Source organism: Bombina bombina, chromosome 4, assembly GCF_027579735.1.
Source record: "Bombina bombina isolate aBomBom1 chromosome 4, aBomBom1.pri, whole genome shotgun sequence".
In the NCBI taxonomy this organism is placed as follows: domain Eukaryota; kingdom Metazoa; phylum Chordata; class Amphibia; order Anura; family Bombinatoridae; genus Bombina; species Bombina bombina.
In genome coordinates, this window is record NC_069502.1 from 875,279,747 (window position 1) to 875,306,079 (window position 26,333).

The following is a 26,333-nucleotide window of genomic DNA, read 5'->3' on the forward strand; positions in this document are numbered from 1 at the left end:
TTTTAATGGCTATTTCCTCGGCTCGAAGAGTCTCTGAGTTATCAGCCTTACATTGTGATTCTCCTTATCTGATTTTTCACTCAGACAAGGTAGTTCTGCGTACTAAACCTGGGTTCTTACCTAAGGTAGTCACTAACAGGAATATCAATCAAGAGATTGTTGTTCCATCCTTGTGTCCAAATCCTTCTTCAAAGAAGGAACGTCTTCTACACAATCTGGATGTAGTTCGTGCCCTCAAGTTCTACTTGCAGGCAACTAAAGATTTTCGCCAAACTTCTTCCCTGTTTGTCGTTTATTCTGGACAGAGGAGAGGTCAAAAAGCTTCTGCTACCTCTCTCTCTTTTTGGCTTCGTAGCATAATACGTTTAGCCTATGAGACTGCTGGACAGCAGCCTCCTGAAAGAATTACAGCTCACTCCACTAGAGCTGTGGCTTCCACTTGGGCCTTTAAGAATGAGGCCTCTGTTGAACAGATTTGCAAGGCTGCAACTTGGTCTTCGCTTCATACTTTTTCCAAATTTTACAAATTTGACACTTTTGCTTCTTCGGAGGCTATTTTTGGGAGAAAGGTTCTTCAGGCAGTGGTTCCTTCTGTATAATGAGCCTGCCTATCCCTCCCGTCATCCGTGTACTTTTGCTTTGGTATTGGTATCCCAGAAGTAATGATGACCCGTGGACTGATCACACATAACAGAAGAAAACATAATTTATGCTTACCTGATAAATTCCTTTCTTCTGTTGTGTGATCAGTCCACGGCCCGCCCTGTTTTAAGGCAGGTAAATATCTTTTAAATTATACTCCAGTCACCACTTCACCCTTGGTTACTCCTTTCTCGTTGATTCTTGGTCGAATGACTGGGACTGACGTAGAGGGGAGGAGCTATATGCAGCTCTGCTGGGTGAATCCTCTTGCATTTCCTGTTGGGGAGGAGTTATATCCCAGAAGTAATGATGACCCGTGGACTGATCACACAACAGAAGAAAGGAATTTATCAGGTAAGCATAAATTATGTTTTTTTCTCAGTTTGTAATACAACACAATATTGTATTCTCTGTAAATAAGTAAACTGTAGCAAAGATAATAATATTATCATATGATGAATGTGTAAGATATATATCTGGAAATTGTAACTACTAACAGCAGATTGTTTTTAACTATGTATTTAACAATTTTTATAGGAATAATGAGTTTTGACCACTAGGTGGCGATATTTTGTAGTTGTTTAGTTAACACAATGTTATTTGGTGTATTAAGGGTTAATGTCATATGGTATTTAAGGAGCAGCTAACAGGTGTTCTGAATAAGCATGAGTAAGGGTTAACAGCCCGAAACGTCGCTTTTTTTGCTGCTGTGTGCCAAGTGCTGAAATGGAACAATAAAGGCTAAGTTTATTTAACAATTTTCCTATCATTTTTTGGTGCTGTGGAAATCAGTTGTCTACACATTATCTGTAAGGCAAGTATATCGCTAACTCAACGCCTCTGCGCGCTCATGGCACTGTGCTTTCTTAAATGAGGGGATGTTTCCACCTCTAGACTAATAGCCATTGGTGTTAACTGACATCCTAGCATGGGTATTGGTCTAGAGTTGGAAATGTCACCTCATTGGAGAATGTGTTGTGCCATTGGCGGCCAGAGGCGCTGAGTTTATTTTTATTGATGGTAAATCATAGCGTTCGTCATGTGCTTGGATTCATTTTAATCTTAAGGTGGTATAACTTGATATTTTAAGATAAGAAAATGGTGTATACATGGTATATAATGAACTACAAATGCACCCAATATATAACATTTGAGTGCAATTATATATATATGAACTGGGAATAATGGGAAATTTCCCATGTTCAAGCCACTTAATGTTCACAATACAGTATATGTAAACTTTTAATGGATGTATTACTGAATCAATACATATCTCTATGGGTATGTGGACACAGGTAAATCAATGTAACCAAATGTGTATGATAAATACATGGAGCCAAGATGCATACTACAATTCAGTGACAACAAACTTTATCTAAACCAGTATATTAGCATTTATCTTAGATAGTATGGTTGTACATGCCAACAAGGTAATAACAAGCTATTAGCTATATACAGCCAAGCACACCTGCGTGTCAATACACCAGCCAAATATTGTTCGCAATTTTGAGCCGGTCTCCCACTAAGGAAGAAAACTCTGTACCACGCAAGCACCTAGTTAAACATACACTTCCAAGTCATTTGCTATTTCCTGACCCACACCAGCTGAGGCTGCCACAACCGCTACATTAAATACATTATTACATCAAGCTATAAATGCATTAACAAATAAACCCTGAAGTTGAAATAGACAGGGAGGGCTACCCTAATTACAGCTTATTATCCGTTCACACTAAGGGAAAAGAGATCAAAGCCTGCATGAGTACCACGCTCAACCTATTGTGACAATTTTTGTTTTACATGTCGACCACAGACATCCAAGAGCGCCTACAGAGCAATATCAGAGTACACAATTTAGGAACTGCTGAGAATACATAAGCAAAATCCTATTCCTAGCGTAAGGAACTAACGTGACCAGCACGGCTTACCTCAATTCGGCTAATAAGCCGCACTCCCAATGGAAACAGAGAGCTAGTACTACACGAGCATCCAGCACACCCTTATAAAGCGTATCTGCTGTGAACGCTAATCTAAAATGGCTGAGTGCGCTTGCAGCGTGGGGCACGTAAGCCGCACTTACAACCAGCTGTGTAAATAAATTCATCGCCATAAACCTAACCTGATACGTGTGTCAGACTCGGCATCAGCTGATACAGCAAGAAGTTTGTGCCGCTCTCAAATAAAGGTAGATTACCTAGAACTGCATGTGCACCATGTCACACCTACACTTACCATATCTTATGCTAATTCCTGATCAGAATCAGCTGTGACCACCATAACCACTGCACTGGGACCATTATTGCACCTAGTCATAAATGCATAGACAACACCGACAACAAAACCCAGATACAGGAATAGTCAGGTAGGGCTAATTCAAACCCAGCTAGGTAACCATCCATAACAAGGAAAAAAGTCACAACCCACATGAGCACCACACTTAACCTTATACAACAATTCTTACATTAAATACAGAGAGCGCATACAAGGCAATGTCCCAATAACATGTTATAGCAACAGTTAAGAATACAAAAGTAATGCCATATTCCTAGCTTAAGGCTCAAGCTTGTAAAGTAAATCATACCTCAATCTGGCTAATAAGCCGTACTCCTGACAGAAAAAGGAGAGATAGTACCACATGAGCTTCCAGCACCCCATTATAAAGGGTGTCTAACGTGCATGCTAATTTGAACCGGCTGAGTGCGCTAGCAACATGGACTGACAACTGGCTATGTAAACAAAGAAACACACCACAAGTGAGCTGGTCTACGCACAAATATATTATGAGCACAGTCCCAGCCTCAACTTGAGTAGGCTAATGTTTAAGAAAAGACCAGAGGAAACTAAACGACAAATGAAGTTGAAAAAACAAAAGTAAAATTGTGAATGGTGCCAGCTGTTTATGTGCACTAAACACTCTGGGGTTCAACCTGGGCAACATGGCACAAACCCACTCTCAACTAGACATGGTCAGACTGGAGACCACAGCAGGGGGAGCAAGTTCCAATTCATAGACACCAACGGCAAAAATGCGGACAAGAAACAGGAGCCAAACCTGGCACTTTCCACGGAGAGATATGATGGTATGGGTGTCACTTTTGCAGAGGGGCTTAATAACAACAGCTACATACTGTTTTAATAAAATGAGGAATAGTCAATGTGCACATTGAGACAATTAGGAGACAATGTGTTAAGGTGGTAAATCTACCTGGTCTCACAACGTAGAAGTTCAGTGTCTCTGTCTCCACCCCTCTTAAGGGGGGCAATCCTGTCAATTAGCATCGCTCACAAGGTAGAGATGGGATGTTTAAGCTCCACAAAATGTCGGGCAACTGGCTGGTCTGATTGTCCATCTTTGAATGCTGCTCTTATGGCACTTTTGTGGTTCGCCAATCTTTCACAAAGTCTTTTAGGGTGATCATTAGTCAAAAATTCAAGTTCCTGTTCTGATAATAGTCCCGATTCATATCCCCTATTAAGGCATTCATCAATGTGTTTTTTAAATATTTTACTTGGATTCCCCTTCAATTTAAGTCAGATAATTGTCTAAAGGCCTCTGTCCTATAGTCAACTTAGTCCTGTAGGACTATGGACCCGCCTTTATCAGCCGGGCGAATAACAATACTGTTATCATTGCTCAATGTTTTAATGGCCTTCCTCTCGTCAGAGCTCAAATTAGGGTAAGTAGGAAAAGGGGCTTTGTCTGAAACCTCATTACATAGCATTCTAGTGAAATTCCTAATAGATGGATGTGTATTTACAGGTTCAAAAGATGATGGTTTTTTAAATTTAGTTACAGGTATTCTACTTTCATTTTTTAAATAATCCTTTAGTTTAATCTGTCTCTGTAGCCTATGAATGTCTACAATAGAATTAAATTTGTCACATCTGGGCGTAGGTATAAATGATAAGCCGCGGTTCAAGATGGAACAGCTGGCAACAATGGAAGAAAAGTTGGTGGCAAGAGGTTACGATGAATGATCAAGGATGAACTATTACAGGATCCCACGAAGAGGGGACATGTGAAATCAGTCTTGAAAACAGAACAACTGAATTTTGTAACCACGTATACCCCAACAAGTGGCACGCTTAAGAATTTGGCACAACAACACTGGCCAATCCTGGAAACAGATCCAACTCTCCCTTTTCAGAGAATGCAACCACCAAGGATGGTCTACCGCAGAGCGGAGAATTTAAGGGATTTACTGGTGAAAACCGACCCAATTAATTGCTACCAGGAGGATACCTGGCTAAAGACGTCCAAACAGGGATGCTTCACATGTGGAAGTTGTATCACATGCAACACCATGCTGAGAGGCCAGACGTTCCAACACCCGCATACCAACAAGCGATACACCATCCGACACAGATTAACGTACTCCAGCACATATGTCATCTACATGTTAATGTGTCCGTGTTCTTTGGTTTATATTGGCAAAACAATAACGAGTTTCAGGGACCGGATGGCAAATCACCGTTGTGCAATTTGTGAAGCGTTAAAAGAAGGGGATTCGGAACAACCAGTGGCTCGGCACTTTGCTGAACACAATCACAGTCTATCCAGCCTTAGGTCAATGTTGATTGACCATGTGCCCCCACTGAGGAGAGGTGGTAATAGGGATAAGAGGCTGTTACAAGTGGAAACAAAATGGATTCACATGTTGGACACATTGGTCCCTAATGGACTGAATACTGTCCTTAACTTTGGTCCGTTCTATACTAAATAACTGCATCTGAATCTACCAGCCACGGATGTATGTAAGGCTACCCGAGACTATTCACATGGATCTTCATCCTAGTGGGTACCCACGGGTTTCTACACATACTCTAAGTGGCATGAAGGGGGCGACTATTGTATATGCATAGGTTAAGTTTAATTTAGTCCTCTGGCCAAATGTATAATTATGAGATGACCATAACTATTTGAACATATTAATTGGTAATTCTCTATACCTCTGCTGTTTATATATGGCGATTTAATTTTACGTATAGTTTAATATAAATTTTTGTTTTTAACTATATTTGTGCTCCTGATTTGCGATCAACGTTTTACACTTAAGCCAGCAGTACCTGACTATTATATGATTACCGATACACTTATGACTAATATGGGCACTTGTGCTTACATAGTGCTTTAATCTAGCTGAATATCGTAAGCAGCGTAGCATTATGTGGGAGACATTGTGTACCGGTTTCCATGGCTACAGGTGATAGCGTGATTGGCCTGTGTTGTAACGTATGGTTACGCTGCGTGATGACGTCACAACGTGATCAGTGGATCGCATTCAGGAACACAAACGGGTCTGTGTATATAAGGCGGCGTGTGTTTGTGTATGATAGGTGAGTTTTTGGGTATTAGGTTGCTAATGACTATTTGACAAAGGTGTTTTTTAAACACCGAAACGTTATGTCGTTTTAACTTTTGGAATCTTATTAAAAGTTATTTTTTTATGTGAACAGTGAGTGCCTTTTTTGCTGGACTTATGGATAATTTTTAAAGTGCACCCTGGCTGCTGGAAAAATTGTTTGATGTGCTTGTTCTTCTTGGGAGGATATATATATATATATATATATATATATATATAAAGATACAAAAGTAACTCAGGCACCTCCAGTAGAATGAGATAAAACGAAAGCTTTATTGAAATCCAAGTGGTAAAAACAGACTTAAAGCTTAGTCTATGCTGACACAGCCTTTACTTTTAACATACAGTGAATAAGGACTGTTGGGTTCCTGCTGCAGACATGTTTCGTGCTAGGATAGCACTTGTTCACTGCTTACAGGATACCCAGACTCCTCTATGTTTTAATAGGGAATTTCTTAAAGGGACATATGCAATAATTCAATCATCCTATTTGTTCATAACTTCCTTATTGATTTTTACAATTCTATGTGAACTTGGATACCAGATTTTGATACACTATCTCTAATTACTACTATTAATGTTGAATAACAGTTTATATTAAACAAAATTGCTAAATACACATAAATAATTCTCTTTGATAACACTGTGTTTTCTAAATCTTAACAAAATTTGACAATTTATAAGTTAAAATTTAATAGTAGTAATTAGAGATAGTGTATCAAAATCTGGTATCCAAGTTCACATAGAATTGTAAAAATCAATAAGGAAGTTATGAACAAATAGGATGATTGAATTATTGCATATGTCCCTTTAAGAAATTCCCTATTAAAACATAGAGGAGTCTGGGTATCCTGTAAGCAGTGAACAAGTGCTATCCTAGCACGAAACATGTCTGCAGCAGGAACCCAACAGTCCTTATTCACTGTATGTTAAAAGTAAAGGCTGTGTCAGCATAGACTAAGCTTTAAGTCTGTTTTTACCACTTGGATTTCAATAAAGCTTTCGTTTTATCTCATTCTACTGGAGGTGCCTGAGTTACTTTTGTATCTTTCTACATACCTATACTGTGGGACAAGCAGTAACTACTCGGCAGCATATCCAGCAGATTTGGTGACGTCATACCTCTCCCCCCATTGGAGCTCCGAGAAGTTCCGTAAGAGAGCGTGCAGCGTGTAAGGAGGAGGTGATAGAGCGCGACGCTGCAATTGTTGTGGAGTATATATATATATATATATATACATACATACATACATACATACATACATACATACATACATACATATCTCACACACACACACAGTCTATGTGTGTGTGTTATGTGTATATACACATTTTGACACATAAATATATATGTATATCAGCATATACATATATATTTACTAACTGTTGTGCGAGGTTCTGATGCAGTCTCTGACAGCATCAGAACGAGGCTCCCTTTGGAGCCTATGAAAGCACACTCTTGTGAGCGCAATGCTTCCCAACAAATCAACCTCAAGCTTCTGTTTGCATTGCTTTTAACTTGTAATACCAGCGCACATTAGCACTGGTATTACAAAGTGGAGCGCTAATATCGCTTTCTTGAGAGCGATATTTAGCGCTTCAATTGTAACCTGGCCCTGCATCTCCATATCTCCACCTCTCCAATAATGATTTAGTTTTTTGATTCCCATTAATTTTATTAAAATGGAATGACAGGTTATGTTTAGCAAATCCTGTTTTAATATTATTATTATTATGTTCGCCCCTCCTCATGTTTAAAAGACGAGAGGGGCACCCTAACTAATGTAATATTCATAGGGATTTTAAAAGATAAATAAAATTACGATTTTTACGTGATAAATTTCAACATTTTATATTCTTTCTTATTCCTAATGCTATAATAGTTCATGTTTATCATTATCCATTAAAATAGTGCATGCGTTTCCCATACCACATTTCTCTTTTCTTCTCTAATGCAGCCTGATACACAAATTGTATTTTTATTGTTTTATTTTATCTTTCATTCATATATATATATCAATTTTCTTATGTTTTATAATGGGTACATTTATAGTTCATTATATACCATGTTTAAACCATTTTCTTATTATCTTAAAATATCAAGTTATACTACCTCTAAAAACCAGATAACATGTTGGAATCCATTTTTTGGAGGTCAAAGTGTGTTGATATCAACATGATAACGGATGGTTGCAAAATGACATTGAAACCGGAAGTGAAGATACCGGAAATGACGGAATATAGGAAAACCGGGAAGTGACATATGGCCAGAATGGGTTTAAATACTTAAAGTTGGGAACAATAGTGACATCCTTAAAAAAAGCCATTGAAAATATTTGGTGTGCACAATTATATAGACAGTTGGGACTTATGGTATATGGAGGGTTCTCATTATTGTTTGTTAGCCCTTGTTTTTAAACCATTTTATTGTTTTTACTTGTATTATTTAATATTTCTATCCCATATCTGGCTACGCTTCAACATATCACAGAATTGGCTGTGTATGAGCCTTTAAATAATATGGTACACTTGGAAAAGAGCATAATAACGCTTCATCAGATGTGAGTACAAACTTGACTTTTTGGTTTTTGTTTTTGGAGATAAATACTTCTCATACAATATTGCACTTTTTTTTTTTATTAATTTTTATTGCGGTTATACATGTTAACAACTACATTCAAGAGTTCAGTAGTAAATGCATTAGGTACATCGTGAATTGAGTTGGCAATGACATTCAGAGCTGGAAGGATGAGAAAATACAAGGCTGTCAAAATACAGAAGATCAGTACAAATCTATTAAAATAGTTACTACCAAACTGAGGGATGGAACCTCATTTTGCATTTATATAGAAGGAGAAGCTGTAGCAGGCTAAACATCTTATGAAATGTATAAGAAACAAGGCGCTCCGGGGTCTGTTGTGTCCATTTACTGTGTCTTCCTTACAACAGGCTATAATGCAGATGCTATAGGTGTCTATGTTTTGGGGCTTAGGCTGAGAGAAATGCTTAAATATTACTAGGTCACAAGGAGTTCCTCGAGAATGGAGGAGCCAGACTAGTTAGCTATACTTCCTAATATGCAGGCTCATACTATAATGGGTCTGTGTAATCAGCAGCAAGCGATATGCTTAGTGAAACTAACTTAAGGCCACAGAGAGTCCGTACTAATATTCAACTTGGGTTACTTGTCTCTGATACATGCAAGTAAAATTCTCAGCATGCCACACTATCTCGGCCGCTGGCAGTGCGGAAGGATGCTGAGTCATTCTAGGTCTCCTGATACGGTCCTTGAAAACAATATTCTCGTCTAATAAGTAATGTAATGCAATAGGATACTCCAATATACCCCGCTTAACATAGGGATGTGTCTAAGTATAGTCATATAAAGCGGAAACTCGTGATCTCGCAGCTAGAAACATCTAAAACTGTCTTAGCTAGGGAATGGAGTAGCTAGCCATATATATGCTGCCCCCTGTAATAGTAACATAATTTCCATTGTAATGTAGGGTCTTATTATTGGTATACTCAGGACTAAATGTAATTTGCATACCCCTGTCTGTACACTTAAGCCTTGATAGAAAATAGGATTTGTTATAGAAAGCATTGGATAACCCTCTTGCGTCATATAATAAAGTAAAAACCTATCATATCAGAAAACAAAGGGAACATAAAACCACATTATCCACAACTTAATTATAAGCAATAGAGTTGTACACATAAACTTTGGGGGGAGGTAGGAGATCAGGTTAAGCTATATCATAATAAGAGAACATTATGTATTTTAACTTGGGAATCTCAGTCCGGTGTAAACTGGCAATGTGTATTGGAGTCTATCTAGCCTCAAGCTGGATGGCTGGGACTCCGTGTCCGTAATTAGCATTAGTCGACCCCCAGTCTGCTGCATGTAGGAATAGTGTCCGGCTGAGGGAACAAGATTGCCATAGCACTGAGGCAGGTATTCAGTGAGGGGTGCCCTATATATTTAGGCTCCCTTTTGGGCAATTAAGTTCTTAATCTGTAAAATGAAGGAATGCTTCCCCATAACCGGCAGTCCAGTCTCATTGCCCTCGGTATTAAAGGTTATCCAAATATCTTGCCATCCATAGTCCAGCAAGACCAGAGGCTTAGAATGTAGATTTGTACCTGGTTTCTGCTCAAGGAAGTTCGATCTCGCCAGTGTGTTAGACATCCCTGCCACCTTCCTCTCTATGTCAGCGGAGCTTGGGGTAGGGCGCTGTGACGCAGCAACATCACGGGCTGTAGAGTATTGAGCGGGAAGGCATCCTGTCTTTACCGGCGGTTCCAGTTGATGAATGTTCATGTCTAATGAATAGCAGTACTCAGAGGACCCCCCCGGAGGGAAACTGCATGATGAGCCGCAGCTGCAAAGAGTAGTGAGCAAAGATCCCTCTGAAGCTGTTTATAGCTTTGCGAGATCGTATTCGTTAATGTGCGCTCCCAGGCATCTACAGCTGCTAAAGCCCCCATGCTGTGTCCTATTAGGCTCTCTCTCCTCCGCTACAAATGTTAGCTGCAGTCAGTGCAATCCACGTTCTAGATAGCCCCCACTGCGGACACAGACTCAGAGGAAATTAGACATGCTGACCCCGGGGGGGGGGGGGGGGTTGTAGATGTTTTTTCTGTCTGAGCCGCCATATGAGACACACTCTTCTTGAGGGTTGCAAGGTTTATATCTGTAGGAAAGCTAGAGCCATTTGATAGCATTTGATTCAGCTAATCTTCCTCTGTCAGATGATACTTTCTTAATAAGGAGAAGTAGGTATATAAAACGATTTACAGCGAGTTATCTCAGACTTATGTGGAGCTTCTCTTTTTGCGACTTGTCATGGAGGCTGCTAAGACACCCCCCCCCCCCACAGTATTGCACTTTTATTGCTTTTTTTTCTCTTTGTTTTGTAGAGAAACTTCCCTAAGAAGACACTTTGAAGGACTTGATTTTGGATTATAAATCCTTTATTAATCATATTTGCAAGTGTGCATGTATGATGTGTGTGAAGGGTGTTAGTTACAGGTGAGTGTGAACGTATGATGTGTGTGAGGGATGTGAGTTACAGGTAAGTGTGCACGTATATGTGTGTGTTTGATGTTAGTTACAGGTGAGTGTGCACGTATGGTGTGTGTATGAAGTGTAGTTTACAGGTAAGTGTGCATGTATGATGTGTGTGAGTTACAAATAAGTGTGCACGTATAATGTGTGTGAGGGGTGCTAGTTACAGATAAGTTTGCATGTATGAGTTTGTGAGTTACAGTTGAATGTGGAGTGACATGCGGTGACGTCAGAGGCGGGTGAGGCAGTGGCTAGGATACACCTTCATTCTTTAGATATCCTTTGTTGAAGAAATAGCAATGCACATGGGTAAGCCAATCACATGAGGTATCTATGTGCAGCTACCAATCAGCAGCTACTGAGCATATTTAGATAGGATTTTCAACAAAGGATATCAAAAGAATGAAGAAAATTAGATATTAGATGTAAATTGGAAAGTTATTTAAAATTGCATGCTCTTTCTTAATCATGAAAGAAAACATATGGGTTTCATGTCCCTTTAAATGGTGTCTTGGAAAACTGGTCAACTTAGTAAACATCTGATTTTAGTCTAAAGGATTGTAACAGAAGCTCTTACCAGATAACAAATTCTTGCTCTGATTATGAGATCTAGAAATCCAGGCCCATTAAAATATGTTTAAAACATACTTTTTACTTTAATGCTGCAAATTATGCTTATAGATTCCTTCATTATTCAGTAAATATAAAAATGTCTTGATCCAGTGGCGGCTGGTAAAATTTAAAGAGGTTGGGGCGCATCCTCAGATGGCACCACCAATTAATTAATTAAATAAATAAAAGGTAGACAGAAACACAGAAAAGCACTCGGTGGGAGAAGGAGAGAGACACGGGGGAGAGGGAGAGAGACGCACACAGAGAGAGAAAGAGAGAGAGACACAATCACACACAGAGGGTTAGAGAGACACATAAGGGATGAGAGAGTCAGAGGGGGAGGAAGAGAGACAGAGAGAGAAAGAGACCATGGGGGAGAACGACACATAAGGAGATAGACAGAGGGAGTGGGGGAGACAGGGAGAGAGAGAGAGAGAGAGACGGATAGAGAAAGAGAGAGAGAGAGGTGGAGAGAGAGAGAGAGACACAAGGGGGGGGAGGGACCACTGAAAGGGGGTATACACCACTGAATTTGTAAGTAATATTTTAAGTGACTATCAAGTACTAATAGTATACAATCTATTTTAAATATCTGAAACAGAACAGAACATATGAATGGGAGCATTAATACATTATTATTTGTTGTCTACATCAGGGTTGTCCAACATACACCTAAGGAATCACTGCTTTAAATTAAATACTATAGCTACAGGAGCCATGGAGAATATTTGCTATAACTCATTCTAAACTGCTTGGTTTCATTTTATATTACCATGCTTTTGGTCTAGCTTACTCTGGTCAAAAAACAACTCATCCATTCAAACAGCATAATAGTAAGATAATGTTGTGAAAAAACACTGTTGCAGAGCTACAGAGAGTTCAGAAGTTCAGAGACTGTATACTAGTGTGAAGTACAGAGACAAGCTGCTTAGGTAGTGGGTGTAAAGTTTTAGTAAACAAAATACAAAAACGATCCTTAAACTGCTGTAAAAGAATAAAAAAACAAAAAACACTAAACCACATTCATTACATTATAATTTTCACTAACAGAATTCCACTGCACTTGGAGGGGAAGTACAGAACTCTTTTCTTTCATGTAATTGGCAAGAGTCCATGAGCTAGTGACGTATGGGATATACAATCCTACCAGGAGGGGCTAAGTTTCCCAAACCTCAAAATGCCTATAAATACACCCCACACCACACCCACAATTCAGTTTTTATAAACTTTGCCTCTTATGGAGGTAGTGAAGTAAGTTTGTGCTAAGATTTCTACGGTGATATGCGCTTCTCAGCATTTTCTCTCAGAGTACAGTGAATGTCAGAGGGATGTGAAGGGAGTATCACCTATTGAATGCAATGGTTTTCCTCACGGGGATCTATTTCATAGGTTCTCTGTTATCGGTCGTAGAGATTCATCTCCTACCTCCCTTTTCAGATCGACGATATAATCTCATATTCCATTACCTCTACCGATAACCGTTTCAGTACTGGTTTGGCTATCTGCTATTTGTGGATGGGTGTCTTTTGGTAAGTATGTTTTCATTACTTAAGACACTCTCAGCTATGGTTTGGCACTTTATGTATTTATATAAAGTTCTAAATATATGTATTGTACTTATATTTGCCATGATTCAGGTTTTCAGTATATTTCCTTTTGCAGACTGTCAGTTTCATATCTGGGAAATGCTTTTTTTATGAAAATGTATTTCTTACCTGGGGTATAGTCTCTTTTTCAAATTGACTGTCTTTTAAATTCACGGGCAGAATTAGGCTCGTGAGGGCGCAAAATGCCAAAGTTTATTGTGTCATTCTTTTGGCGCAAAGTTACGTTCATTGACGCAAATTCAGCATTTCCGGCGTCTTAGTTGACACCGAGTCCTTCACAAGGTTGCGTCATCTATGACGCGAGTGTGACGTTTTTGGCGCCAAAAAATATTTTTCTGTTGTGCGTCTTACTTGGCGCCAAATATTTTCATTATTTAAGACCCCATTTTTATTTGCCTCTTGCCTTTCTTCTATGTCAAAGGGCAATGTTGTTTGCATTTTTCCCCATTCCTGAAACTGCCATAAAAGGAAATTGATAATTATATGTTGTTTTTTTCTCTTACATTTGCAAGATGTCTCAATCTGATCCTGTCTCAGAATTCACTGTTGGATCCCAGCTGACTGATAACAGTTCTACCAAAGCTAAGTGTATTTGTTGAAAACTTGTGGAGATTATACCTCCAGCTGTGGTTTGTAATAATTGTCATGATAAACTTTTACATGCAGTAGTATCCATCAGTAGTAGTTCATTACCTGTTGCTGTTCCCTCAACATATAATGTACAAGATAAACCTTTAAATTTAAAATTATTTATTTCTGATTCTATTCAGAAGGCTTTGTCTGCCATCCTGCCTTCTAATAAACGTAAAAGGTATTTTAAAACTTCTCATAGAGTTTATGAAATTTCAAATGACCGGCAACATACTGATTTATCCTTCTCTGATGAGGATCTATCTGATTCAGAAGATCCTGCCTCAGATATTGACACTGACAAATCCTCTTATTTAAAATGGAGTATATTTGTTCTTTATTAAAAGAACAGTTGATTACATTTTATATGGAGGAAACTAGTCCTCTTGATATTAAAACTAGTAAATGTTAAAATTCTGTTTATAAACCTCCTGTGGTTATTCCAGAGTTTTTTTCCAGTTCCTGATGCTATTTCTGATATGATTTCTAAAGAATGGAATAGGCCTGGTTCTTCTTTTATTCCTTCTTCAAAGGATTAAAAATGGTATCATCTGCCAGCAGTTAGATTGGAGTTTTGGGAAAAGATCCCAAAGTTGAAGGGGCTAAAAGTACTGCTATTCCTACGGAAGATAGTACTTCTTTTTAAAGATCCTTTAGATAGGAAACTTGAATCTTATCTAAGGAAGGCTTATTTATATTCAGGTCATCTTCTTAGGCCTGCCATTTCTTTGGCTGATGTTGCAGCTGCTTCAGCTTTTTGGTTGGAAACTTTAGCGCAACAAGTATCAGATCATGATTTGTCTAGCATTGTTAAGTTTATTCAACATGCTAATAATTTCATGTGTGATGCCATTTTTGATATTATTAAAATTGATGTTAGATATATGTCTTTAGCTATTTTAGCTAGAAGAGCTTTGTGGCTCAAATCTTGGAATGCTGATATGACTTCTAAATCCAGATTGCTTTCTCTTTCTTTCCAAGGTAATAAATTATTTGGTTCTCAGTTGGATTCAATAATTTCAACTGTCACTGGGGGGAAGGGAGGTTTTTTGCCTCAGGATAAAAAACCTAAAGGTAAATCTAAAGCTTCTAACCTTTTTCGTTCCTTTCGACATAAGGAACAGAAATCTAATCCTTCCCCCAAAGGAATCTGTTTCCAATTGGAAGCCTTCCTCAAATTGGAATAAATCCAAGCCTTTTAAGAGATCAAAGCCAGCCCCCAAGTCCGCATGAAGGTGCGGCCCTCGTTCCAGCTCAGCTGGTAGGGGGCAGATTAAAATTCTTCATAGATGTTTGGATCAGTTTGGTCCAACATCATTGGATTCAGAGTATTGTCTCTCAGGGGTACAGAATAGGATTCAGAGTAAGACCACCTGTTAGAAGATTTTTTCTCTCACACATTCCAGCGAACCCAGTAAAGGCTCAGGTTTTCCTGAAGTGTGTTTCAGACCTGGAGTTATCAGGGGTAATCATGCCAGTTCCGTTTCAGGAACAGGGCCTGGGGTTTTATTCAAATCTATTCATTGTCCCATAGAAAGAAAATTCATTCAGACCAGTTTTGAATCTAAAGATTTTGAATCGATATGTAAGAGTACCAACTTTCAAGATGGTGACTATAAGGACTATTCTGCCTTTTGTTCAGCAAGGGCATTATATGTCCACAATAGACTTTCAGGATGCATATCTTCATATTCCGATTCATCCGGATCACTATCAGTTCCTGAGATTCTCTTTTCTAGACGAGCATTACCAATTTGTTACTCTTCCTTTTGGCCTTGCAACAGCTCCAAGAATCTTTTCAAAGGTTCTCTGTGCCCTACTCTATGTAATCAGAGAGGAGGGTATTGCAGTGTTTCCTTATTTGGACGATATCTTGGTTCTCGCTCAGTCTTTACGTTCGGCAGAATCTCATGTGAATCAACTAGTGTTGTTTCTTCAAAGACATGGTTGGAGGATCAATTTACCAAAAAGTTTTTTGATTCCTCAAAGGTAACCTTTTTAGGTTTCCAGATAGATTCAGTGTCTATGACTTTGTCTCTAACAGACAAGAGACGTTTGAAATTGGTTGCAGCCTGTCGGAACCTTCAGTCTCAGTCATTCCCTTCAGTAGCTATGTGCATGAAAGTTTTAGGTCTCATGACTGCAGCATCGGACACGATCCCCTTTGCTCGTTTTCATATGAGACCTCTCCAGCTTTGTATGCTGAACCAATAGTGCAGGGATTATACAAGGATATCACAATTAATATCCTTAAATCCCAATGTTCGACTTTCTCTGACTTGGTGGTTAGATCACCATTGTTTAATTTTAGGGGCCTCTTTTGTTCGTCCAACCTGGACTGTGATCACAACAGATGCGTGTCTTTCAGGTTGGGGATCTCTGACAGCACAAGAGGTTTGGAAATCTCAAGAGGCAAGATTACCAATCAATATTTTGGAACTCCGTGCAATTCTCAGGGCTATTCAGTTTTGGCCTCTGTTGAAGAGAGAACCGTTCATTTGTTTTCAGACAGACAATATCACAACTGTGGCATATGTCAATCATCAGGGTGGGACTCACAGTCCTCAAGCTATGAAAGAAGTATCTTGGATACTTGTTTGGGCAGAATCCAGTGCCTGTCTAATTTCTGCGGTTCATATCCCAGGTATAGACAATTGGGAAGCGGATTATCTCAGTCGTCAGACTTTACATCCGGGCGAATGGTCTCTTCACCCAGATGTGTTTTCTCAAATTCTCATCTAAACAAGAAACTTCCCAGGTACCTATCCAGGTCCAGGGATCCTCAGGCAGAAGCAGTGGATGCGTTGACACTTCCTTGGTGTTATCAACCTGCTTATGTTTTCCCGCCTCTAGTTCTTCTTCCAAGAGTGATCTCCAAAATCATCATGGAGCAATCATTTGTGCTGCTGGTGGCTACAGCATGGCCTCACAGGTTTTGGTATGCGGATCTTGTTCAGATGTCCAGTTGCCAACCTTGGCCACTTCCATTAAAGCCAGACATTCTATCTCAAGGTCAGTTTTTTCCATCAGGATCTCATATCATTAAATTTGAAGGTATGGAAATTGAACGCTTAGTGCTTAGTCATAGAGGTTTCTCTGACTCAGTGATTAATACTATGTTGCAGATTTATTATCGAGTTTGGAAGACTTATATTTCATGGTGTTCTTCTCATAAATTCTCTTGGCATTCTTTTAGAATTCCTAGAATTTTACAGTTTCTTCAAGATGGTTTGGATAAAGGTTTGTCTGCAAGTTCCTTGAAAGGACAAATTGTTGTCCCTTCTTTGTGTCCTAATCCTAAGAATTCTTTGCAGAGATCTTTACATTCTTTGGATGAGGTGAGAGCTCTGAAATATTATGTTGAAGCCACTAAAGATTTGTTTATTTTTCTGGTTCCAGGAAAGGTCAGAAGGCTTCTGCCGTTTCTTTGGCAACGTGGTTAAAGCTTTTGATTCATCAAGCTTATTTGGAGTCGGGTAAAGCCCCACCCCAGAGAATTACAGCTCATTCTACTAGATCAGTTTCCACTTCTTGGGCTTTTAAGAATGAAGTTATGGTTGATCAGATTTGCAAAGCAGCATCTTGGTCTTCTTTGCATACTTTTACTAAATTCTACCATTTTGATGTGTTTGCTTCTTCGGAAGCAGTTTTTGGTAGGAAAGTTCTTTGGGCAGCTGTTTCAGTTTGATTCTTCTGCTTATGATTTAAGTTTTTTTATTTTTATTTTTTGAGAATAAACTTATAGTTGGGATGTGGATTTATTTATTTTTCTGTGAAATTGCTGTTTTTATTTTGTCCCTCCCTCTTTAGTGACTCTTGCGTGGATTTCCACATCTTGGGTATTGCTATCCCATACGTCACTAGCTCATGGACTCTTGCCAATTACATGAAAGAAAACATAATTTATGTAAGAACTTACCTGATAAATTATGGTGGTTATGATTTTTTTGTATAAAGCACAATTATTTCCAAATTCCTTTTGTTGATGCTTTTTACTCCTTTCTTTATCACCCCACTTCTTGACTATTCGTTAAACTGAATTGTGGGTGTGGTGTGGGTTGTATTTAGGCATTTTGAGGTTTGGGAACCTTTGCCCCTCCTGGTAGGATTGTATATCCCATACGTCACTAGCTCATGGACTCTTGCCAATATGAAAGAAATGAATTTATCAGGTAAGTTCTTACTTAAATTATGTTTTTCACTGAAGCAAAGCTGGTAGCTGCACAGGGCAGCAACAAAAAAGATGAAAGTGGTTTTTTTTCCGTATTTGTTTTGTTTTATATGATTTAACATCCAGCCCCAACCCTAAGTTCCCCTGACTGATGCCTCTCACTGGATTGGTTCAGCCCAAAAGAGGTCTGCCTCAAATAAGCACTTATGTGCCATGCAATGATCTTAACCACTTTCATCCAGTAGGTGGCGCAGCATGTTTTGTAATGGAGGGCAGCAGCCGGCAGACCTGCTTGCGCCTCTCATTTGCACAACATGTAGCTGGGGGGAAAAAATGCTGGGGGGGGGGGAAATTGCAATATTTTTTTTAAAGCCAATAAAAAAATATATATTTTTGCCTATATGAAAGGTGAAGCCCTGCCTCTAGTGACTGCACGTCACATATATTGTGTGTGAGGGATGCAAGTTACAGGTAAGTGTTCATGTATGAGGGTAGGGAGTAACAGCTAAGTGTGCACGTATGATGTTTGTTAGGGGTGTGAGCTACAGATTACAATGCATCTATGATGTGTGTGAGGCACACAGGTTATAGGTAAGTGCACACATATGTTTTATTTGAGGCAGGTTTCAGGTGAGTGTTGTGTCCAAACCTACCTTTTAGCTTAAAAGATGTAAAACAATTCAAGAATAATAAGAAAAAACACCAGTGTGTCTATCTGGTGCTATTATCTGTCTCTAGGAAATATGAAAAAAAAAGGTTTTATGATAAAGTTATAAAAATTAGATCATGTGATATAAAAACTAAATCTGCTTTATTTGTACAGACGGAGATAACACTGATGTAGTGAAATTTGTCATAACAGAAGATCTATGTGAGAGGCAACAGCTGGGAGCAAAAGATGAGGAGACCAGAGGCGACATAAGACATGGTAAGTGTGCACATGTTGTGGCTGAGGGAGCTGTTTTATTGATCAGTGTACACGTGTGTTGTCTCTGAGGCACACAAGCTAAGGTGAGTGTGCACGTGTGTTGTGTCTAAGGGATCTGGTTTATAGATCAGTGTGTTGCGTCTGAGGCACACAAGCTACAGGTGAGTGTGCACGAGTGTTGTGTCTAAACTTCTCTTTTAGCTAAAAAGATGTAAGAGAATAGAGGGGAATATACCACAGTGTGAGTATCTGTTGCTTTTGTCTGTCTGGGAAATACACAAACTGTTTTATGATAAAGTTATAAAAACTAGATCATGTGACATAAAAACTGAATCTGCTTTATTTGTACAGACGAAGATAACGCTGATGTAGTGAAATTTGTCATAACAGAAGATCTATGTGAGAGGCAACAGCTGGGAGCAACAGATGAGGAGACCAAAGACGACATCAATCCAGGTAAGTGTGCACATGTTGTTGTGTGTAAGGGAGCTGGTTTATAGATCAGGGTGCACTGTGTTGTGTCTGAGGCAAGTAGAAGAAGGCAGCCTCCAGCAGTGAGCAAAGTGACTTTTATTTTAAACACAGGTCAAATACAGCAACGTTTCGGGCTAACAATAAGCCCTTTCTCAAGCCTGACATAAATTGAACAAAACACCATTTAAATAGCCATATTGGCGCCAAACAATTGTGAAAAAAATTGCACATATATCGCCCTCTAGTGGTGGACTTGAATATTGCATGTCAAAAATACATTTCTTACAATTACAAAGATACAAATGTGTTACAAAGTATTTTACATTGTATATATTGCACAAATTCAATAACCAACTTCATAAATAAAGTGCCAAGTGATCCTATAAAGAAAATAAAAAATAAAAAGTAAAGAATTAGAATAATAATATTTGTGACAACTAAATTCAATGTGAATATATTAGTGAAAATAAATATATTAAATATTCGAGTTTATTTAGAATTTAAAATTAATCACAATACTCATATCAACATTTCTTAATTACCATATATATATATAGGACCACAATCAATCGAATGGACTATATATAAATTAAAAATTGTTATATGAGGGAATCCTTCAACAAAGGATACCCATATAACAAAAAGTCAGAGATTTAAAAACTAATGGGTACTCAGTGAAAATATAGGAAATGCCAAATATCTATATCCAATAATGTCACTCAAATGACCTTTTTTGACTACTAGCTAAGGCATAATCCACTATAATGCTAAATTAAATATATAGCAAAGGTAAATGCAAACCCCTACGCTTAAAGAAGTAACCTATTTTTCTTGCTCAATATTGAATTATACTTTTTAGATTTTAAATGTTGTCCAGTTACACTCCCTATTGAGGCCTTTAGGCCATAAAGTGTTAAGCTCATTGATCCAAAAGGCTTCCCTTTTATTCAATAAGGCCTCTCTATCACCACCTCTCCTAGGCATGTGTATATGTTCCAAAATTTGGAAGCGTAATTGGCTGATACTATGTCCTGCTTGTAGAAAATGCGCAGACACTGGAGCATCCTTGCCACATCTGATATTTGACTTGTGCTCAGATATCCTCTCACGTGCCTCTCTTGTCGATTGTCCAATGTATACCAATGAACATGGACACTTAATGGCATATATGATAAACTCTGTCCTACAAGTCAAATATTCTTTAATCCGGTATTTTCTACCTGTGTAGGGATGAAAAAATTCTCCTCCCTTAATCATAGAATTACAATTTATGCAAGAGAGGCAAGGATAGCAACCTGTGCGCCGCTTACCAGTGATAGTTTTCTGTTGATATTTGTGACTACCAACATCTGCTCTAACTAGTTGATCTTTAATATTTGGACTCCTTTCTTCTGTTAAGTGTGATCAGTCCACGGGTCATCATTACTTCTGGGATATTACTCCTCCCCAACAGGAAGTGCAAGAGGATTCACCCAGCAGAGCTGCATATAGCTCCTCCCCCCTACGTCACTCCCAGTCATTCTCTTGCACCCAACGACTAGATAGGATGTGTGAGAGGACTATGGTGATTATACTTAGTTTTTATCTTCAATCAAGAGTTTGTTATTTTAAAATAGCACCGGAGTGTGTTATTATCTCTCTGGCAGAGTTTGAAGAAGAATCTACCAGAGTTTTTGTTATGATTTTAGCCGGAGTAGTTAAGATCATATTGCTGTTTCTCGGCCATCTGAGGAGAGGTAAACTTCAGATCAGGGGACAGCGGGCAGATGAATCTGCATAGAGGTATGTAGCAGTTTTTATTTTCTGATAATGGAATTGATGAGAAAATCCTGCCATACCGATATAATGTCATGTATGTATACTTTACACTTCAGTATTCTGGGGAATGGTACTTCACTAGAATTACACTGTAAGAAATACATAAAGCTGTTTAATAACTAGAGATTATGTTTAACGTTTTTGCTGGAATGTAAAATCGTTTTCATTTACTGAGGTACTGAGTGAATAAATGTTTGGGCACTATTTTTCCACTTGGCAGTTGCTTAATCTGTTTTCTGACAGTTTCTGTTCTCCCTCACTGCTGTGTGTGAGGGGGAGGGGCCGTTTTTTGGCGCTTTTACTACGCATCAAATATTTCAGTCAGCAACTCATTGTATTTCCTGCATGATCCGGTTCATCTCTACAGAGCTCAGGGGTCTTCAAAACTTATTTTGAGGGAGGTAATTTCTCTCAGCAGAGCTGTGAGAATTGTAGTTTGACTTAGATAAAAAACGTTTATTCTGTAATTTGTTTCCTGCTTTCAGAATTTGTTATCTTTGCTAATGGGATTAAACCTTTGCTAAAGTTGTGTTGTTTACAAGGATTGAGGCTATAACTGTTTCAATTTATTAATTTTCAACTGTCATAGATCTTCTGTGCTTCTTAAAGGCACAGTACGTTTTAATATTATTCTAATTGAATTGTATTTCCAAGTTGCTCTGAATGATTGTAACACAGTTGCAATACCAGAGAAAATGTGTAGGTTGGATAAATATTTTGCGGTACCGACGAGTACTGAGGTTTTTCCTATACCTAAGAGACTTACTGAAATTGTTACTAAGGAGTGGGATAGACCCGGTGTGCCGTTCTCACCCCCTCCGATATTTAGAAAAATGTTTCCAATAGACGCCACCACAAGGGACTTATGGCAAACGGTCCCTAAGGTGGAGGGAGCAGTTTCTACCTTAGCTAAGCGTACCACTATCCCGGTGGAGGATAGCTGTGCTTTTTCAGATCCAATGGATAAAAAGTTAGAGGGTTACCTTAAGAAAATGTTTGTTCAACAAGGTTTTATATTGCAACCCCTTGCATGCATTGCGCCGATCACGGCTGCAGCGGCATTCTGGATTGAGTCTCTGGAAGAGAACATTGGTTCAGCTACTCTGGACGACATTACGGACAGGCTTAGAGTCCTTAAACTAGCTAATTCATTCATTTCGGAGGCCGTAGTACATCTTACTAAACTTACGGCGAAGAATTCAGGATTCGCCATTCAGGCACGCAGGGCGCTGTGGCTAAAATCCTGGTCAGCTGATGTTACTTCTAAGTCTAAATTGCTTAATATACCTTTCAAAGGGCAGACCTTATTCGGGCCCGGGTTGAAAGAGATTATCGCTGACATTACAGGAGGTAAAGGCCATGCCCTGCCTCAGGACAAAGCCAAAGTTAAGGCTAGACAGTCTAATTTTCGTTCCTTTCGTAATTTCAAAGCAGGAGCAGCATCAACTTCCTCTGCACCAAAACAGGAAGGAGCTGTTGCTCGCTACAGACAAGGCTGGAAACCTAACCAGTCCTGGAACAAGGGCAAGCAGGCCAGGAAACCTGCTGCTGCCCCTAAAACAGCATGAATTGAGGGCCCCCGATCCGGGATCGGATCTAGTGGGGGGCAGACTTTCTCTCTTTGCCCAGGCTTGGGCAAGAGATGTCCAGGATCCCTGGGCGCTAGAGATAATATCTCAGGGATACCTTCTGGACTTCAAATACTCTCCTCCAAGAGAGAGATTTCATCTGTCAAGATTGTCAACAATCCAGACAAAGAAAGAGGCGTTTCTACGCTGCGTACAAGAGCTCTTGTTAATGGGAGTAATCCATCCAGTTCCACGATCGGAACAGGGACAGGGGTTTTACTCAAATCTGTTTGTGGTTCCCAAAAAAGAGGGAACTTTCAGACCAATCCTGGACTTAAAGATCCTAAACAAATTCCTAAGAGTTCCATCATTCAAGATGGAGACTATTCGGACAATTTTACCTATGATCCAAGAGGGTCAGTACATGACCACTGTAGATTTAAAAGATGCTTACCTTCACATACCGATTCACAAGGATCATTATCGGTACCTAAGGTTTGCCTTCCTAGACAGGCATTACCAGTTTGTGGCTCTTCCATTCGGATTGGCTACAGCTCCAAGAATCTTCACAAAGGTTCTGGGTGCTCTTCTGGCGGTACTAAGACCGCGGGGAATCTCGGTAGCTCCATACCTAGACGACATTCTGATACAAGCTTCAAGCTTTCAAACTGCCAAGTCTCATACAGAGTTAGTGCTGGCATTTCTAAGGTCACATGGATGGAAGGTGAACGAAAAGAAAAGTTCACTCGTTCCACTCACAAGAGTTCCCTTCCTGGGGACTCTTATAGATTCTGTAGAAATGAAGATTTACCTGACAGAGGACAGGCTAACAAGACTTCAAAGTGCTTGCCGCACCCTACATTCCATTCAACACCCGTCAGTGGCTCAATGCATGGAGGTAATCGGCTTAATGGTAGCGGCAATGGACATAGTACCCTTTGCACGCTTACACCTCAGACCACTGCAACTGTGCATGCTAAGTCAGTGGAATGGGGATTACTCAGACTTATCCCCTTCTCTGAATCTGGATCAAGAGACCAGAAATTCTCTTCTATGGTGGCTTTCTCGGCCACATCTGTCCAGGGGGATGCCATTCAGCAGACCAGACTGGACAATTGTAACAACAGACGCCAGCCTTCTAGGTTGGGGTGCCGTCTGGAATTCTCTGAAGGCTCAGGGACAATGGAGTCAGGAGGAGAGTCTCCTGCCAATAAACATTCTGGAATTGAGAGCAGTTCTCAATGCCCTCCTGGCTTGGCCCCAGTTGACAACTCGGGGGTTCATCAGGTTTCAGTCGGACAACATCACGACTGTAGCTTACATCAACCATCAGGGAGGGACAAGAAGCTCCCTAGCTATGATGGAAGTATCAAAGATAATTCTCTGGGCAGAGTCTCACTCTTGCCACCTGTCAGCAATCCACATCCCGGGAGTGGAGAACTGGGAGGCGGATTTCTTAAGTCGTCAGACTTTTCATCCGGGGGAGTGGGAACTTCATCCGGAGGTCTTTGCCCAAATACTGCGACGTTGGGGCAAACCAGAGATAGATCTCATGGCGTCTCGACAGAACGCCAAGCTTCCTCGTTACGGGTCCAGATCCAGGGATCCAGGAGCAGTCCTGATAGATGCTCTGACAGCACCTTGGGACTTCAGGATGGCTTACGTGTTTCCACCCTTCCCGTTGCTTCCTCGATTGATTGCCAGAATCAAACAAGAGAGAGCATCAGTGATTCTAATAGCACCTGCGTGGCCACGCAGGACTTGGTATGCAGACCTGGTGGACATGTCATCCTGTCCACCTTGGTCTCTACCTCTGAAACAGGACCTTCTGATACAGGGTCCCTTCAAACATCAAAATCTAACTTCTCTGAAGCTGACTGCTTGGAAATTGAACGCTTGATTTTATCAAGACGTGGGTTTTCTGAGTCAGTTATTGATACCTTAATACAGGCTAGGAAACCTGTTACCAGATAGATTTACCATAAGATATGGCGTAAATACCTATATTGGTGTGAATCCAAAGGTTACTCTTGGAGTAAGGTTAGGATTCCTAGGATATTGTCTTTTCTACAAGAAGGTTTAGAAAAGGGTTTATCTGCTAGTTCATTAAAGGGACAGATCTCAGCTCTGTCCATTCTGTTACACAAACGTCTGTCAGAAGTTCCTGACGTCCAGGCTTTTTGTCAGGCTTTGACCAGGATTAAGCCTGTGTTTAAAACGGTTGCTCCACCATGGAGTTTAAACCTTGTTCTTAATGTTTTACATGGCGTTCCGTTTGAACCCCTTCATTCCATTGATATAAAGTTGTTATCTTGGAAAGTTCTATTTTTAATGGCTATTTCCTCGGCTCGAAGAGTCTCTGAATTATCAGCCTTACATTGTGATTCTCCTTATTTGATTTTTCATTCGGATAAGGTAGTCCTGCGTACTAAACCTGGGTTCTTACCTAAGGTAGTTACTAACAGGAATATCAATCAAGAGATTGTTGTTCCTTCTTTATGCCCAAATCCTTCTTCAAAGAAGGAACGTCTACTGCACAACCTGGATGTAGTCCGTGCTCTAAAATTTTACTTACAGGCAACTAAGGAATTTCGACAAACGTCTTCTCTGTTTGTCATTTACTCTGGGCAGAGGAGAGGTCAAAAAGCTTCCGCTACCTCTCTTTCTTTTTGGCTTCGTAGCATAATTCGTTTAGCTTATGAGACTGCTGGACAGCAGCCTCCTGAAAGAATTACAGCTCATTCTACTAGAGCTGTGGCTTCCACTTGGGCCTTCAAGAATGAGGCCTCTGTTGAACAGATTTGCAAGGCTGCAACTTGGTCTTCGCTTCATACTTTTTCCAAATTTTACAAATTTGACACTTTTGCTTCATCGGAGGCTATTTTTGGGAGAAAGGTTCTTCAGGCAGTGGTTCCTTCTGTATAAAGAGCCTGCCTATCCCTCCCGTCATCCGTGTACTTTTGCTTTGGTATTGGTATCCCAGAAGTAATGATGACCCGTGGACTGATCACACTTAACAGAAGAAAACATAATTTATGCTTACCTGATAAATTCCTTTCTTCTGTAGTGTGATCAGTCCACGGCCCGCCCTGTTTTTAAGGCAGGTAAATATTTTTTAATTTATACTCCAGTCACCACTTCACCCTTGGCTTTTCCTTTCTCGTTGGTCCTTGGTCGAATGACTGGGAGTGACGTAGGGGGGAGGAGCTATATGCAGCTCTGCTGGGTGAATCCTCTTGCACTTCCTGTTGGGGAGGAGTAATATCCCAGAAGTAATGATGACCCGTGGACTGATCACACTACAGAAGAAAGGAATTTATCAGGTAAGCATAAATTATGTTTTTGTAAGCCGGCATTGGTGGTTCATGGAATGCATTAATGTCAGGATGGCATTTCTGTAAAATGTGCCAATACTTCCGTATAATTTTGTTCACCTGACTACTCCTAGTGCT

The 26,333-nt window shown here is 39.7% G+C and overlaps 1 protein-coding gene across 2 annotated transcripts in view; it reads left to right on the top strand.

Annotated features, from left to right (window-relative positions):
• Positions 1-26,333, top strand: part of LOC128657395 (zinc finger protein OZF-like) — a 227,495-nt gene that overhangs the window by 64,989 nt on the left and 136,173 nt on the right. For both annotated transcript variants that reach the window (XM_053711726.1, XM_053711727.1), the window contains exons 5-6: positions 18,917-19,021; positions 19,373-19,477. In XM_053711726.1, the coding sequence (XP_053567701.1) occupies positions 18,917-19,021; positions 19,373-19,477 (210 nt within the window). The remainder of the gene's footprint in view (positions 1-18,916; positions 19,022-19,372; positions 19,478-26,333) is intronic.